Here is an 18180-nt window from a genome sequence, read left to right as displayed (position 1 = left end):
TAAACATGGTTTATTCACTAAAACGGATACTCCGCGCTGTGGTCATCATATCCACGAAACAAATGACGTATAAAGTTTGTAACTCGTCTCGTGGTTCGAGCCACAGTCATATTAACATACATCATATACCTTTAAATTGCATTTCGAATCTGAAATGACATTATAAATAGTAACATTACTGGTTATAGTAGTGTTAGGGCAAGGATGTTTCAGAAGTTACGGGAATGTGTATCTCTTAGCTAACTAATCTACAAATACACAATAGTGTTATTTGCATCCTTAAATGTATTAATTTAAATTAAACTATAACAGTAAGTACGTACATAGAAAAACCCTTAACCGTAGTGTGAAGTTTCACAATATAGTAGTAGAAAAATGTTAATTAAATCCTAATATCGTATACTAAAACATCGAACGAGGTGGGCAGTTGCAAGTTGGGGCCGATCACAAATATCAATGACCACCATAGTCTTAAAAGATTCAACATAATTCTTCTTAAAACGGACACTGGCCACTGAGCCGATTCAGCAATATAATATTTAAATTAACCACTTAATTGAGATACTCTAATTATCTAAAACTACAATATCAGTATCTGACAAAAATAAGTCTTTCACGTAAACATTCACATGTATTTTCTCGAGAGTTATTATGAATAATACATATTTTATTACAGTATAACTGTTGGCAATTTCGTTGCTACACTACAATTAGTGTGATCACAGTATTACAAACGTATTCTTACAATATTGAACAAAAACGGACGACCACAGGCTATTTCAATAAGTATGAAACTAAAGTTTACAATATTTTATGAATAATACAAAATACAATCGACACAATATTATGTTTTGTGGTAAAGTTGGTAGCGGACGTCTTTAAGCTTCAGAAAGGGAGCTTAACGGAAGGGCCCCGTATATAAAAATTTGTTCGCGGGCCTTCAGGAAGGGTAATTTACGTATCATGGGGGACCTTTGCCCAGGGCTCGTGTAATTAATACGGCAGTAACTACGCTCGCGCTCCTGCTTCAGAAGCGCACAGCAATATTTTTAATTCTTCTTTTAATTTCTATAACATACCATATTAATATGATACTACTTTCTTTCGTCCACTACCAACCTGCACCCTTAGTTGCTTAATCTTCAAACAATACTAAATATTATCTTATATCGTTACATTGTCTGTTGTACTTGAGGTAGGAAGAAAACACTTAAAGACGTCGAAACGTGTAGCAATTCTACAAAACTTGATTGTCTGCTATAATATTAAATGTTTAAAAACTTACAAGAAAACTGAACACATTGCATACATAAAAATGTATCACTCTTTGCTACGTTGTACAATCGAAAATAAAAATCAAATAGAAAAAAAATTAAATTCGTAAAAATGTTATGCTAATATTATTAAACAGTCTTCTATACGCATGGTTGTATCTGGTGATTATGAAATGAAATACAGATCTTTATTTAGGATTTAAAATGGTTATAATGTAAAGATTATGCTTACGACAACTAAACGTTTTTAAGTAAGGAGGTAAGTAAAGCAATGCTACCTTGTAAACAGAACTAAAATTATGATGATCATGATTGTCAATCAAAGAATGAGGTATAAAACTTAGTAGCTTTCAGTAAAAAGCTTTCAGAAATACAATACTTCAAAATATAATAAAACAAGTACTGTTTTTTAAATATTATGTAAGTTAAAAAGTTTCTGAGCATTTCTGAGCCATTTTACACAGCTAAAGCAGCATCCATAAAGTACTTCATACGTTAAGGATAACAAGAAGAGGTTCTACCTACGTTTTATGATAGTGGTAAAATCAAGAAACGATACCTCGAATGGTCGATAGTCGAATTCAGCGGTCGAAAGTGAAACATTAAATGCGCCTTAGCACAACTTTGATTCTGCCAGTAAATATCCACGTCGACGTACTTTATGGATGACGCCTAACACTTTAAAATATCATGAATAAGAAGCTTCAAAAGATAAAATCAAACCAGAGGTACCATTAAAATTGACATCACAACGGGAATAATTCAGATAATAGTTTCTTATGCTTGCTGTTTAGGGTTCGAATGTTGGCATGGAAGCGAGCTTCGTTTTCACCTCTTCGGAAGTGTCATCGCAGAGCAGAAGGGTGTGAGAGAAGCCCATAGCGACTTGAGTCACACACAAGCCATCCATGCGGGAGACCTCCTTCGGTCTAGCCGTAGACTTGTTGATTTCACCCGTACCCTGCCAAAATGTAATAGCATTGTAGAGTTTTCTTCATGTATATGTATTAACTTTAGAGGATAGACGGATAGACGGACAAAGCGAAATAAAGGTTCCGAGTGTAAGGAAACCCCATTTTTATTTATAATGACATCTCGTAAACGGCTAGAACAATTTACTGGAATTTAATGCACCATACAGTCTACAGAGACCACGGGAAAAAAATAATTCTGCAATCACAAAAAAATCCAAATAGACTATAATATACTATAGGGACCAATTGAATATAGATTAATAAAAATCATAATAAGGATTCGTAGTTGATGAAATGGTAAGCAGATACTTGGTGTCTCAAGGAACGACATAGGACAGTTTTTACAGGAAAACGGGTTAAGGGTAAAGGGATAAACGAATTATTGGGTAATTTTATAGTGCACAGGTGTGCGTAGTTTAACGTTGTTAGTGGCGGCCGAAAAGGAAGATCTTCCGACCGAGCGAGATAGCATGCTCGGTCAGGCCGAAGCTCACTGACGTCATTTCAGACGTTGTATATATCTTGCCGTTCTCCGAAACTTCGATAGCGCGATGCAGGAATGTTAAGCGAATTGTGGGTACCGCCACATTATTCCCCCCCGAAGACCTGTGGTATTCTTCGATGCGCTTGTGTTGTCAGGTGTGGGCCAAAGCTACGCGTGCAATGACCAGGAGAGGGACCACGTGCTCTGCTTGCTGACCGATCGTTGTAGCCTATGGCGGTCCCGTTCAAGCCAGACGCGGGTTCGACCGGCGCGGACCTCCATCGCGGCTTATGGTCGAGGCAACCCGGTTATGCTTGATGTCTGCTGACGTGGTGCGGAGGGGCGGGGAGTGTTGATGATGATTAATGTCCAGAAGGATGTGATCCTTGTCGGTGGTCACCAATTTAACGTTGTTCGTGGCGGCCGAATAGGAAGATCTTCCGACCGAGAGAGATAGCATGCTCGGTCAGGCCGAAGCCCACTGACGTCATTTCAGACGTTGTATATATCTTGCCGTTCTACCGCCACAGCAGTATCTATTCCTTCACTCTCATAACCCAGTGGGACAGACGACCGACACGACTGGCGAGAGATCAGACGCAGGACCGACTTTTTACATGCCCATCCGACGCATGGATCATCTTACTTGTCAGAAAATCGAGTCATCAGCCTGCATAGTCCTAATCGAACTTGAAAGTAACATGTTTCTAACGCAGGAATCGAACCCACGACCTCCGACTCAAGAGTGACGCTCTAAACCACTGAACCACAGAGGCGTTTTAAAATACAAATAACATAAATATGCAAAAATAGTATAAGATCATACTAACAAGTTCGCCGTATGTGGGGGATACGCCCCAGGCTATGAGTGTGTCGTCTGCGGCTATCACTATAGACGTGTTACTGGTGCCCACGCTGCGAATGTTCCAACCTACAACACAATACACATCCATTGTTTATTTCATTACAATAATAATTCTTCAAACTTTTTAAATAACTTTATTACCCTATTTTGTTAGTCTCGCTAAAACTCAATTACGGCTGAACTGATTTGGCTAATTTTAGTCTTGAAATATTTGGGGAAGTCCAGGAGATATACACCAGGAAAAACGTACCACAAAGTTTACTGCGTCTAACTCTAGTAATTATGAATATAGTACATTTTGGAATTTATAAATACATATCTGATATTAACCAAATAAGCCGTTAATAACGATTTAAATCAAAATTAAAAGTTCTATAAGTACATAAGTGGATTTTTAACTTACCAGTAAGGTCTTGCACGGGCTTAGGGTACATGTTAGCCTCACCAGTACGCTTGGTCTGACCAAACAAAAACAGGGCACCTAAAATGGAAAACGAATAATTTTAATATTATTAATATTTATTACAAATTTGCCGTTCAGTAATAAAAAATTATCTATATTGGTGCTTCTACAATTATTATCGGCGAATTACAATTACAAAGCACTGACTTCCGGTGCCAACACTTTAATATGGCACTACTTATAGTATAGTAACAGCCGGCCTTCTAAGTGTTATGCAGGTTAATTCATTTTTTAGGTTATTTTTTTCCATAGTTTGTAGCCTAAATACGATATTATACACGATATACACGACTCAGTGGCTACCTTACACACTTCCAGGTCTTTGATTCCCTTTTCTTTGAATCCCTTTGGCCGTCTGTCCACTGCCACCGACACCGGGACCTCACCACCAAAAATTCTAATAAAATGCCACTTTTTGCTTGACATAATTACCCTGTTCCCCCCCAAGGCCGCCACTGCTACGGGCGGTGGGAGCGAGACAACTCACCGAGCTCATTAACAGCCAGGCTGTACGTGGCGCCGCAGTGAACGGAGCGGACGCCGCGCGCCTGGGAGTCGAAATACTTGATCAGTCGCGGAACACTCTCGTCCTTCTGCTCGGCGTGGCCCAGGCGACCGAAGCCACCGAAACCCCAACTGAACGCTCGCTTCTTCGAGTCGATGGCCACCTTTAAAAATAAAGTACTGTTATAGTAGCTAGCCAAATTGTGCGCCCCAGTGCGCCGTGGAAAGGTATGTGGGGCGCCGCGAAATATTATAAAATAAAATAAATAAATAATTAATAAAATAATATTTTAAATGTAAAGCAGGTAGATGATTATATATTTGTTTATTACTATTTTCCTGCTGTACCTAATATCATTAAAGGTGTTATCAGAGAACTTGATTCCTAGGCAGATGGCGGACCTAAGTAATTTGGTTGCGTTAAGTCCAACCCGACTTCCAATCCGACCGACCGATCATAGCTAACATTGAATCGATATTAAAGCCGACCACATGACGTTGGTTCATCAACTGCCTAGGAATCAATTTCCTCGATGGTATCTTTTTCTAATAGCTAGGTAGAGTAGGGCGCCGTGACAAAATATTGTGACATGTAACTGCGCCGCAGGCTGAAAAAGATTGGGAACCCCTGCTTTAGACGAAATACTTACAGTGTGATTATTTCCGCACGAGAAGTCCACAATGTCAACGTCTTTGACCGGAGTGACATGGCCATCCTTTGACTTCTCAAAGAAGAAAGCCACATGTTTTGGCACCGTTTCAAAATGATATGACAGTTTCGTGGACGTCACAAAATACTTTCCATCCGTGTTGTGGCCTAAAAATTTCAGTTAAGTACTTAAAAAAATCTATATAATCTATATATTGTATTAAATATTATACCTCTCTACTTAGTGCGCAAACACACAAACCCCTTACTAGTAAAAAAGCTTACACAGCATACATTTGTCTATCAAGTGGAAATAAAGACAAACACCCATGTGTAAATATGTTTATTATAGTTTGTGCGTTTTAAGATGATATGGGTGACAGTTTTCATGTTCCTTGCTACGGGTTTTTTTTACAAGAAACCAAAAAAAATCAAAATGTAATAAATTATATTCCATCTACAAAAACAAATGTTTCCTATAATTGTAAATGAATAAAAATGAATAGTTGCTAACTTATTAATATAAAATTACCTATAAATATTAACTGTGAAATAGGAGTATAAAATTATTGTTACGAAAACATTTGAAAAATGTCAGATGCATGAAACGGAACTTATGTCATGAGAGATTGACTCTGTTGGATCGAAATCAAATCGATAAAAAATGGCGGCCATCTTAAATCGCCGGCACCACTGAAATGTCAGTACGAAATCAATAATTTCGATTGCAATTCCTTTACGAAGTGATTCGATATTTTTAAATTATCGATTAATTTTTGTTAGGTAACTTCCCTACTATTGTCAATAATAATGTGTCACGCATATCATCATAAAACGCACAAACTATAGTAAGGGTCTATGAATAATAAATACTATGAGAGAGCCGGTTTATATTATTCCAATCCAGTGATCAAACCAGCGCTGGATTGCTCTGAATTGTATTCCAGTGCCGGTTTCATTTATTCCAATAGCAATACAGCGCTGCATTTATTTTATTTTATTTATTTATTTTTATTTCTTTATTTAAATCAGGCATCTTGGCCCATATTATATATACCTTATAGACTAACATACATAACATATAAACTAAAGCTAACACTAAGCACTAAACACGTATTGTCTGCGACGTGGGGCGCGACGTGTTCGGAAGTCGTCCTCGGAACCTTCTGTAGACGACTCCAATCGGCCAGAACTCCTTCTCGAAGGTCGGTAGATGATGCGTCGGGACCCTCACCACAAAGGAGCTAAAATTGACTTTGTGGCGGGACTCCAAACGCTTGACCCTCAAGACGAAGTGCCCTGAATTTAATTCTAGTGCCCGTTTCATTTATTGCAATAGCGATCCAGCGCTGCATTGGATCACTAGGTCGGAAAAATGTAAACGGGCCATTATGTCAGTAACTGAATCCATATTTGAGTAATCATGAGGGTAACCATTCTATACTTCACTCCATTTCGATGTTAAGGAGTTATTAGTTTAGGTTGATATTAAAATTATAATAAATGTGTTTACCAAGTTGGCCATATTCTGGTAATCCAAAGGAATGCAATGCACCATTACAATCCAAGATCATGGAGAAGTCTGCACCACAGCCAACCTTCACAATTGGAGCCCCACTGTAACAATCAACATTTACTGAACATAACTAGATCAAAATCGGTCCACCCGTTTGGATGCTACGATGCCACGGACAGATACACACACAGACAAACAGACAGACAGACAGACACGTTAAACTTATAACACCCCTCTTTTTTGTCGGGGGTTAAAAAAGAAGATAAAGTATCCATCTATACATATTATAAAACAAAGTCGCTTTCTTTCCCTCATGTCCATTTGTTCCCTTTAATCTTTAAAACTACGCAACGGATTTTGATGATTCTTTCAGTGTTAGATAGCCCATTTATCGAGGAAGGCTATACGCTATATTTTATCACGCTAAGACTAATAGGAGAATGTGGGAAAAAACGGTGGAAATTTTTCGAAAGGGCTTATCTCGCTAACTACTGGAGCAATTTTTATGTTATTTGGCACAGATAAGAAGTAGACCACGTGAAGGATCATAGGCTATCGATTTTAATCATTTTTTCAGTGGCTATATATATTTTATAAACGTGCGACGCCGAGGCGGGTCGCTAGTATTATTATAAATGCAAAAGTGTGTCTGTCTGTACTCTGCTAGCGCCCCCGCAGACCGCAGACTTCCCTATCGGCCGATAGTGCGCACACTACGCCAACTAAACAGTTGGGTTGATGGTAAATGCACAGACTAGACAACAGTCGGCCGATTGCTCTCGCACGGTTCCTTTCACAGCGATAGATTTTTGAATGGAAAAATAGATTTTTTAATGGAAAATTTTACACGCTTCGGATTTCTGCCGAGTTGGCCGACCAAACAATCGGCGTCGTGTGCTCACACAAGTCCTCGTTGAGTACGGAATCCTAAAACAGAACCCTAACCAGCTGATTTTATTTTATATTTATAGGTTAATAGTTATATTTCTATCTCTGTTAGCTACCACTTTCGAGAATTTCCGCAGAGGAAATTGTTTGTCTTATCAAAATGAAGCTACTCACGAAAAATGATGATGGGCAAAAATGTATGGGCTCTGGTATTGGACTCAACAGGAATGGATTATTTTTAGGAAGGTATACCCATGTACATTAATGACCATTAGGGCGCTAGTCAAGAGTCGTTGTACTTTTTGAGTAAAGCCATGTTAAAAGTGACATCAGTGCTCATACATACACAAACGCTAAAACAATCCATGTGTTTTTATTTATTTTTTTATCCATAGATTATAGAGTATAGACCCCTGCAGCTGTCAAACATTTTTCTTTTTTTGTTTAAAGGTACATAAGCAACAACCTTTACTATAAATTATAATATTACACCTGTTCGTTTTAGGGATATATAGTATTAGTTTTTTTTTTCTCTTTTCTTTTTGTATATTGTTGTATTATTGGTATACTTAGTCATAAGTGTTGTTTACCCTGTCCATTATGTGGTGAAGTCACTCTTTGGCCCTTGCAGAATACCAGTGCAGCGGGCTTGCTTGCTGCGTATAGCTGAGCTGGGGCCAATTTTGACATCACATAATATATACAAATGTAGCTTAGGGCTTTTCTTTTTATTATTATTTTTTCTTCTGTTTTGTGTATGTTGTGTGTTGACAAAATAAATGTATTCTTATTCTTATTTCATACTGTTAACATCACGTTACATTATAACATGATTATTTTTAGGGTTCCGTAGTCAACAAGAAACACTTATATTATAGTTTCAGTCTGTCAGTCCGTCCATCCGTATTTTTTTTTAAATAATGCTATTGCCCCTGATTTTAAGTTAAGGGATTTAAGTTCTTAATACAATTTATACACTTACGGCCGTTCCCAATATTTGATCTATCTCTGGTTGTGCCCTACTAGAGATAGGAATAGCTCACATAACGGCCATTCCCAATATTTGATCTATCTCTGGTTTTGCCCTACTAGAGATAGGAATAGCTCACAATTGACATAAAATATATGTCTCTAATGTCTAATGTGAGCTATTCCTATCTCTAGTAGGGCAAAACCAGAGATAGATCAAATATTGGGAACGGCCGTTAGACATTAGAGACATATATTTTATGTCAATTCAATGTTAGCTGCGATCGGTTGTATGTCAAACCAGAGATAGATTGAATATTGGGAACGGCCGTTATACAGTCTTATGTCTACACACTTATCTTCTATTTATATTTTCTCTTCTGTCATCGTTACCTGCTCCGCCGTCCAAGGGTAAGCAGTATGAGGGAGGGGTTAAACTACTACTGTGAGCGTAAATCTAAGGGGTACTATCTAAGATGAGACATATGTAACCTTTCTAAGCGCAAATAAATCTTACCACATAGACGACAAAAACTACGTCGGAACGCCGGCCTTGTACGTTGACTGTATATTATTTCAAAAAGTACAGTTGCTAGGGGCTGGGCGCCATATAACTTTTTTACCTACTTACTAAGAGCTATCTAATGGTATACATTTTATCTCTGTTGAGACTTATCCAAAATGCCTATGATCCTTTGCTTGATAGTAATCAGGTCAAAAAAATGTTCTAGGGAACCTGTACTAAACTCCGATTTTTAATTCAAGATCAAAAAAGCTACTACAGTACGTCACTGTCAAAGGTGTCAAAGTGACATAAATGTCATTGTCAAGTGAATATTTCAGGTTTCGCCAACCTTTTTGCAATATGTTACTTTATTTATTATTGGGATTACTAGTCAACATAATAATTAAACAAGGTTTTTGTCAAATAATCCTTATTGATACAAGCTTTTATATTAATATTTATGGTTTTTACTAGAACCCAGATGACACTCTTACATCTTAGTCTAAATAGGAAGTCTTTTATGTTTGAATAGCATTAGTCCCTCTCACACTTACATAGTTTACAGTATAGGACAAATGCTGCTATAAAACATAATATAAGATGAGTTTATCATTTTAATATTAAGGATAACAAGACAGGACAAACAATATCATGGTGTCATGGCCGAAAAAAATGGCAGCGATAAGATAACAACCATAAAGCGAGCTAAACACATTTTTTCTGCTAATTTGTAAATTAGGTACATGTTTATTTAAATTATAATGTAAGTATGTTACTTTAACCTGTAAACTATAGCACCAAATGTTATGAATACCTGAAGTGATACCAGTAAAATACCAGGTATACTACCAAAAATTACCGATGTTTAAGATTTTATTACGACGTTTTGTATTTATGTAAAATAAAATTATCTCAGATTACTTATTTAAATCATCTGATTAAAATTATTAATAATTAAATTATCTAAGCCTTGTTTTTTAGAAAAAAGGAATATACTACTGCACAAATATTTTATTGCAGTGGCAATATTGTAGTAGTTTTTTCGATCTTGAATTAAAAATCGGAGTTTATAATGTTACGACGATATTGTTACAAACATATATATATATATATATTGCTAGCTAGCTTGCTAGTATTAAAAAAAAAACAAAACTAAGGTGCATAAAGTATGATATTAAACAAAATGACGCCACTTACGTGTATCTTATGCGGGTTGGTTTCAAGACTTGAGGTGTAGTGTTCCCGAGACCACACTGACCACTCTTGTTGTCACCGCAGGCATATACCGTGCCCGTATCTGAGGGAGCACACTGTTCATTACGCGTTATCGTTTTTGTAATGTTGAAAAAAATTTTTTTTTTCTTCTCAAATTAAGAAAGATTGTAGTACAGCTTCTCTAGAACATTTTTTTGACTTGTTTATCAAGCCTTCTGCGAAAATTCTCGAAAGTGGTAGCTAACAGAGATAGAAAGGATTTAATATTTCAATTTGATGGTCCTAAAATATGAATTGTTCTATTTGTAGGACAATGTTATGGTTAAATTATATAAATAGTAACCTATCAATATACAAAAAAGCTGCTGGTTAGGGTTACGTTTCAGGGTTCTGTGATCAAGAAATCCTCGTTTACTAGTAATCAAGTCAAAAAATGTTCTAAGGAATGTGTACAATTATATCAAAATATTTTACAAACAAGAATTATTGATCGTTTTAAAAAATATTGCGTGTTGTAGTTTTCATTTTAAATACAAAATCAATATTTCATAGTAGTAATGGCTCAATAACCTGTAACAAATAAAGTATGGTTCCTGCCGACAGCCGCATGGATGATGTTGAGCCCTTTCAGACCAGGGACAGCTTCCGGTGCATTACGAGTTGTGGTGTCACCAAAACCCAACTGACCACACGGGTTACGACCTGAAATTATTAAAGATGCCATAACTCTGCCCTATTCATGATGAAATCATACAATACCACCAACTTCCAAAGATGTACCAAGAGCTAAGAGTAATCATAGAGTTTATAATAAGAAAAACTGATTTTCGAAAGCTTTTTTTTACTTATTAAGCTCAATCATAATGTATAAAAAGAGAAAGAAATAAAAATTACCAAAAGTGTAAGCCTCCCCTTCTTCAGACACTAAAACAGAGTGACCAGCACTGCAACCACTTACAATGAGGCGGAACTGTAACAACAAAATGTAACTTAAACGTACAATTAACCAAGTAAAAACATAGTTTTAGCATGCAATAGAGGCAAAGCCACATGATACCTCTTCAATAATATTGTAGTTACATTAATACTATCTTCTCTTCTAGATCAGATGTATTTTTACTATAAGGGGTTCTCAGAATTATTCTGCATTGACTTGCTCTATGATAAAAACCTTTTATATTTGAAGTATTTTATATCAAGTGTTGATAGTATCTCAACGATATAAAGTAGATCTGCCATCTGCTTATGAATAAATTTCTTTAAAAGTACATATTATATTAACTATTTCTCATAATAAATGTTTCCTACCCTTTGATCAGTAAACTTATGGAAGGTGTAGAGGTTGGGATGTGTTCTCTTAGATGGATTGTTGTCCCTCTTGGCTACGAGATCCCAAGATACCATACCAGCAATCATCAAGCGTCCAGGAGATTTGTAGAAGGTTTTAAGCAATTCCTGCAAGAAACCAGCATATTATAATTACACTTTGAAATAATTAACATATTACAAACTTTGTAAATATGTAACATAATATTGTATGGATGAATATTTCACAAAAAAACTACAGAACATAATATTTTGTTAAAGTTTGGTCTGGCAGTAATTTAGGCCCAAACAATAAAAATTAATGTATTGTAGGATCCTTTTTATAGTGATACTTTTCCCTTAAGATGAAGGTGTTTCATATAAAATGGTTACGAATTACGATAATAAAATGAAAGAGATAAAAGAACGTCGTGCTCGCCTACTACTAACTACAAAGCTTTACTGGTTCCACCTATATGAAGCGAACCTTTTCTGTTTACAAAAATATTATAAAATATAATGGTAGACTTACCATAATATCTTACCATTGAAAATTTAGAAAAATATTTGATTGCTTACATTACAAAATTTTTAAATAATTTTAATGTCATATAATGTTACTGTACGTAGCTACTATGCTACGTATTTTGAAATAAAAAGTGTTGTCCGACCGAATGTCTATTTTTGGCAGAAGCCGAAGCCACAACCTTCGGCCGAAGCCGAAGCCGAAGGTTTATAATCTTAATCTCGACTCTCAGTATTTATTGTTTAAAATTGTCTATAAGCTACAATGAATAGTAGTAATAAAAGCTTATGATTTTGTAATTTATTTCTTAACTAGCTGTTGCCCGCGACTTCGTCCGCGTGGACTTCAGTTTATAGCGGGCGATGTCAACAAAATTGGTGTCAAAAGCTTTTATAAAAAAACCCTGGTACCCCTTAAATCAATACAGCTGTGCAGTGTGCACACAAAAAGTATTTCATTTTTTTATATTAAACTTTATCTTTTATGCCAAATTTTAAAGCTTATTTAGCCCTCCAATTACACAACTTTACCCATAAACTATTTATCATTGATAGATTTAAGGTTACGTCACTGCACAGATAAAGTACTGAGTTATTTAATACCGTAGAATAGATATAACAATCGAAAAAAATCGAAACTTAAATGTAAGATGATACCACGTCTTATAGAAAGACTTTTGAGCAAGCGTCAGCGCGATGTAGGAGACGCACGGCGCCATCTATTATGAATTGTTGGAACTAACTTAATTTGAACAAATTTACGCATTTTCACCCCCTTACAACCCTTTTTTCCAGTAAAAAAGTAGCATATGTCCTTTCTCAGGCTTTAGACTATCTGTATACAAAATTTCATTACAATCGGTTCGGAAGTTTTGGCGTTTGGCGTGAAAGCGAGACTGACAGACAGACATACAGACAGAGATACTTTCGCATTTATAATATTAGTATAGATTATGTGCACACTGCATAGCTGTTTTTGGGTATTTTGATTAATTAAGGGCCGCGCTACACCGGAATGGAGCTGCCATGCGAGGCGAGCACTTTCAGCGCTGCCATTCCGGTGTAGCGCGGCCCTAAGAGGGGTACCACCAGGGTTTTAAAAAGTTTTTAAATTTGACACAAATTTTGTTGACACCGCGCGCTATAAACTAAAGTCCACGCAGACGATGTCGCGGGCAACAGCTAGTTATGAATAAAAACAATGTTATATAGTAAAGTAGGTATGATTAGTTCTGTTACAATAATAAAGTAAAAAATAAAACGCCATCTGTTTTCATATATTAGAATTAAAATGTTTTTCTGGATGGAATATAGGCCAACACGGTACACTCGAACTCCTTTATTTTAGAGCGCCTTAATCTGTTGTCAACTTGTCACATATATTAGAAATGCAGTAGGAGTTCTATAAGATAAGACAGATTGATTATTATTATACCAAGTGATTATATTATTAAACATAATATTCTAACGTATTAAAAACTATAAACAAAAACATACTAACTAATAAGTATGATTAGTTCTATGTTACAATAAAGTAAAAAATAAAACGCCATCTGTTGAATCGTATTAGAACTAAAATGTTCATTCCATCGATATATTTCTGGATTTTTTATAATATTATACATAAAATATGTTTAAGATTTTTGAAATTTTATTTTAATACACATCCAAGACCCAGGAACATTGAAAACTTTTTGTTCCGCCTGTGGGACTCGAACCCAGGACTCCCGGGATGAGCGCTGGCCACGCGCAATACAAATTCATTTTCATCGATATTTTCATGGAAATAAGATATTTTCCCACATCAAAATGTAGCCTATGTCCTTTCTCAGACTCTAGAATAACTGTATACAAAATTTCATTGCAATCGGTTCAGTAGTTTTGGCGTGAAAGCAAGACAGACAGACAGAGATACTTTCGCATTTATAATATTAGTATAGATTATTTGTAGTCTGGTTAAGGAATGACTAAAAGGAGTGTATTGAGTGCGTGAGCGGAAACCTAAGCAATTTCTACTGGAACTTATTCAGGGTGCTTAGGGACAAAACATACTAAAACGTCTTGGAGATGAGCCGGAGGGAAAGGAGGGTGATAGAAGTCTCAATTTTTAGTTTTTGGCTAATACCTTAAAAACGATGCGTTGTGGCAGTAAAGTTCTATAACGAAATAAAAGCTTATTCAATTCTCTATAACTATGTGATTCTATATAGTTTTTCCAAATTCTCGTCCGTTTTTTTAACTACATGCTCTGGAAGTTTCAGAATCGCTCTCAGGCATCTACATTAGCCGCTGCTACAATCCCTGGTGCAGTGACAAAATATATTATTGTTTTAGTGAAGCCTCAGGCGCTGGCAAGTCGCCTATTGTCCTTGGCGTCAAGAAATTACCTACATTTTCCACCCCCACTCTTGAGAGGTCAGCTCATTCGCGAATGTTTTTTATACATTTAGTGTATGTTCCAACTGATGGAAGCTGGTTACCGTAATGCCTTGCGTCGTCTGCAACACCATGGGTGCTATTGGTGCGTTGCCACGTCAAGGGGTGTAATGAGGGGATGGGGGATGTGCTTACAACCCTCTCACTTACTGAACGCTGCATAGAAGCGGTAAAGCTACTATTCAATCAGAATTATAAAGGAATATTTAAAAATAAAACACTTTTTATTTTCACCTTTCCTGAGCGTGTAGTATATGTAGTTTTCCTGAGTGTGTGTAGAAAATTGATGAGAATTAATATAGTAGAATCAAAATTATAGAGAATTTAATAAATTTTTTTCATTGTAGAACATTTTTTGCTACAACGCATCGTATTTTAGTTATTAGCCAAAAACCAAAAATTTAGACTTTTGTCATCCTACACTCACTCCTGCTCACCTCCTACATAAGGAACTCAGACATAAGGAACCTCAGACATAAGGAACTTTTAGTATGTTTTATTCCTAAGCACCCTGAATAAGTTCCAGCAGAAATCTCTTAGGTTCCCGCTCAGGCGCTCACGCATTCAACAACTACTTTATTGACTGTACTATTGTAAAAAAACATAATTTCTTTATTATTTCACAAATAACAATAATTAGACCAATCAATCAGTCTTTGTTTAACTCGTCTAGACCGAAACTAGACTAAAAAATAAAATAAACAAACACTAACTTCTTAAATAATTAAATGATTTATAAGAAGTTAGTGTTTGTTTATTGTATTTGACAGTGACTCCCAGTGGCCTCCGCATACACGACCGGTCCGTCGCTCTCTCACGACTCACTCAGCCTTTCGTTCAATTTCGACGGTTGCTCGTACCTTCGGCAAAGCTTCGGCTTCGGCCGGGTTTTAGGCCGAAGCCGAAGGTTTTTTTGGCCGAAGGATTCGGCCGCCGAAGCCGAAGCCGAAGCTTCGGTCGGACACTATCAGCATGGGAACTCTTACCTCTGGCAATTTAACAGTTGGTTCATCTGGCAGCGGTGACAGAGACTGTTGTTCCTGAACAGGGTCAGAATGAATGGAATCCAGACTATCCTCATCTTCAGATGCGGGCTTGGCGACCTTTTTGGTTTTCTTTGGCCTGCTCATTGCAGCTCCTGCACGTTTACGGTTGCCGTTTGTAGACATTTTCTAGAGAAAATTAAGAATTAGTAAAGAGTTTCAGTAAGTGAACTATTTTTTTTTATTATTAACAAAAGATCCAGATCAGTATATATACAGATGTTATAGTTACACAATGTTTTGTACTTGTGACAAGTAACTTTACATCAGTGAAACAATATTTGGAGAAAGTTATAGTAAAGCAGATTAGAAATTTCTTGCTCCACAGTGAGAGGTGAACAGTCCGGCACACTGTTTTAGGTGATTAGAAGTAGCGAAATAAGTGTATTTCTGGAAATGGACAGTAAGTGACCTTTTAAATACAGTTATTATGCTAAACCTTTTTAACTTATTTTGCATTTTCTAATGATTTGCTTGATTATGAGGTATTAAATTAGATCTAAAAATCATATTTTGGTTTTCCTCGTAAAACTATTGTTATTAGCATATTTAAGGTACTTAGCAATTGAATAAAAATTTAGTTTTTGTACAGTAGTTTATTACCACCATAGAATTGATACACTTTTCAAAAATTGTATATTAATACCTACAAATAATAAAAACGAAGGAATCGTAACTCCCATACTATTACCGTTTTAAATTTGATTCCTTTTGATCTGTCATGTAACGTCAGCCTAGTACCACTCAAGGTCACCTAAATATTGCAAATGTATTGAAATGTGTACCTAAGGTACACTCTTTTGACAAGTATTGTGGAGCATGTTTTTTGACGGAGTTACTTTTCCTTAATTTTTATTAATCGTAGATTAATACCCTATCTTGAATCCTGTTTGTGGTATAACACATTTATAATTTAATATCATAATATGACGCTTTATTACAAAGTAAATGCAATTTTCAAAAAGTTTTGTGGGCCCTATTCTATCAAAAATCTAATATCCAGAAACGAAGGCTACAATATTAATATACGTAAAAAATTAAGATAGTTTGATTCTGGCCAAAAACTTTCTTAAAGCTTAATTGAAGGAGTTATCATTGATTTTAAAATAACACACATCCGTGCCTAACGCCACACGCAAACAAAAGAAAGTGATGGCACTGAAACATGCCATCCGCAACAAATCAGTTAAGCGGGGAATTCACTACCGGGCTGCCTGCGGGCCGCCTGGTCTGGCACAAGTCTGGCGCTTGCCCCAATCGAACACACACAGAACAGGCAAGTCAGTCAAATAGATAGAGGGCTGCAGCTCGGTCGTGGTCTCATGGACTCAATCTTCTTTTAACAAATGATAGATCAGCATAGGCATTGATTTCTTTGGATTTTTCAATAAGTTCGCTGTATTAGCAGCATTACGTAGATCGGTGTTCATGTAATCCTTGCCTTTAACTTTCTACAAACAAGGATACGACCGGTAAATGGAAATAAACAAATGTCAAAATTGTGCCTTCATTCCTAAGTTTAGTGTTTGTATTGTTTACAATAATATGTTTTAAAATAATATTTTAAGTGCACTCCAATCGCTCTCCAAGGCGCGAATGACGACGGGCTGCCCGTCGCGACCATTCATGTACAGACTTGCCCGTACCCGTGTGGGAAAAATGCGATCTCGCGAGCAGGCTGCGGGCACGGGCCAACGGGCATGTCTGTGCCCGTACCTAGGAATTGACGAGCAGACATGCGACAGACCTGCCCGTGACGGGCGGCCCGTAGTGGGCGGCCCAGTAGTCAATTCCCTGCTTAAGGAAGGTATAATAAAAATAGTTGTAAGTTCACAAACTTTCTACTTTAGAAGAAGACTTGAAAATTAGGGAAACTTAAAAAAAATAGGAAATATTGAAAAAGGTGTAAGTACTTAAGTATTTTACTTATCTACCTTCAATTGTTTTTATAAAAAAATCTATTTTGCAATACTATTTACCTAACAATGTTGTGTGTATGTAAATCTATTTTACATTTTACGCATCACTCTGAAAAAGCTAAGTTAAAACAGGCAAACCCCAAAGTAATTAACATTAAAATAACGATGATCGATTTTTTAATACAATAAGATGTAATGTGGCCGACAAAATGAAAAACCTTCTACCGACGCCTCCCAATAACTAAGCGCTGTCGACTCAATACATGCTATAATCCTTTAAATATCATAATACTTAAATATGTTTAAAAGTTTAAGTTTTAAAACATAAGATTACTGTAAATAATTTGTATTATCAGCATAATTTCACCGCTAATGTCGACACGTGCCGCACGTTATTCTTTTAACTATAAAGTATAATTACAATTGCCAAATGAACTTGTAATTATGATAAAATAATTATTTATTTTGTTGTGTAATAAAAATTTACTTACCTTTAATCAATTTCTAGAAGAAAGAATAAATAAATCGCACCTAACGGGAATTTCAACCCGATTATGCTCACTTTTATTTGTATGACAATGATGGGGATACCGCGAAAAAATTAATATTAACCCTCATCTATATTTTTCTTTCAAATAGTATTTCG

General features: G+C 36.2%; 1 protein-coding gene across 3 annotated transcripts; it reads right to left on the bottom strand.

The window, feature by feature from the left end:
- Window positions 1-1380: 1380 nt before the first annotated feature.
- On the bottom strand, window positions 1381-18169 carry LOC121738495 (protein RCC2). Of its 3 annotated transcripts, none has more exons than XM_042130578.1 (12): window positions 18026-18169; window positions 15559-15744; window positions 11615-11761; window positions 11201-11276; window positions 10877-11008; window positions 10289-10388; window positions 6727-6830; window positions 5215-5381; window positions 4548-4728; window positions 4001-4078; window positions 3563-3663; window positions 1381-2235 (listed from the first exon to the last, which is right to left on the bottom strand). In XM_042130578.1, exons 2-12 carry the CDS (start codon window positions 15739-15741, stop codon window positions 2065-2067), a joined length of 1440 nt encoding a protein of 479 aa, XP_041986512.1. In that variant the 5' UTR covers window positions 15742-15744; window positions 18026-18169; the 3' UTR covers window positions 1381-2064. The 3 variants fall into 3 exon arrangements, with proteins under 3 accessions (XP_041986512.1, XP_041986513.1, XP_041986511.1); XM_042130579.1 differs by having other exon boundaries at window positions 15559-15747; window positions 18031-18169; XM_042130577.1 differs by having other exon boundaries at window positions 15559-15750; window positions 18033-18169.
- Between the last annotated feature and the right edge of the window lie 11 nt (window positions 18170-18180).

Source organism: Aricia agestis, chromosome Z (genome assembly GCF_905147365.1).
Source record: "Aricia agestis chromosome Z, ilAriAges1.1, whole genome shotgun sequence".
Taxonomy (NCBI): domain Eukaryota; kingdom Metazoa; phylum Arthropoda; class Insecta; order Lepidoptera; family Lycaenidae; genus Aricia; species Aricia agestis.
The sequence above is the reverse complement of the archived record's forward strand: the minus strand, read 5'-3'. Positions and strand labels throughout refer to the sequence as shown.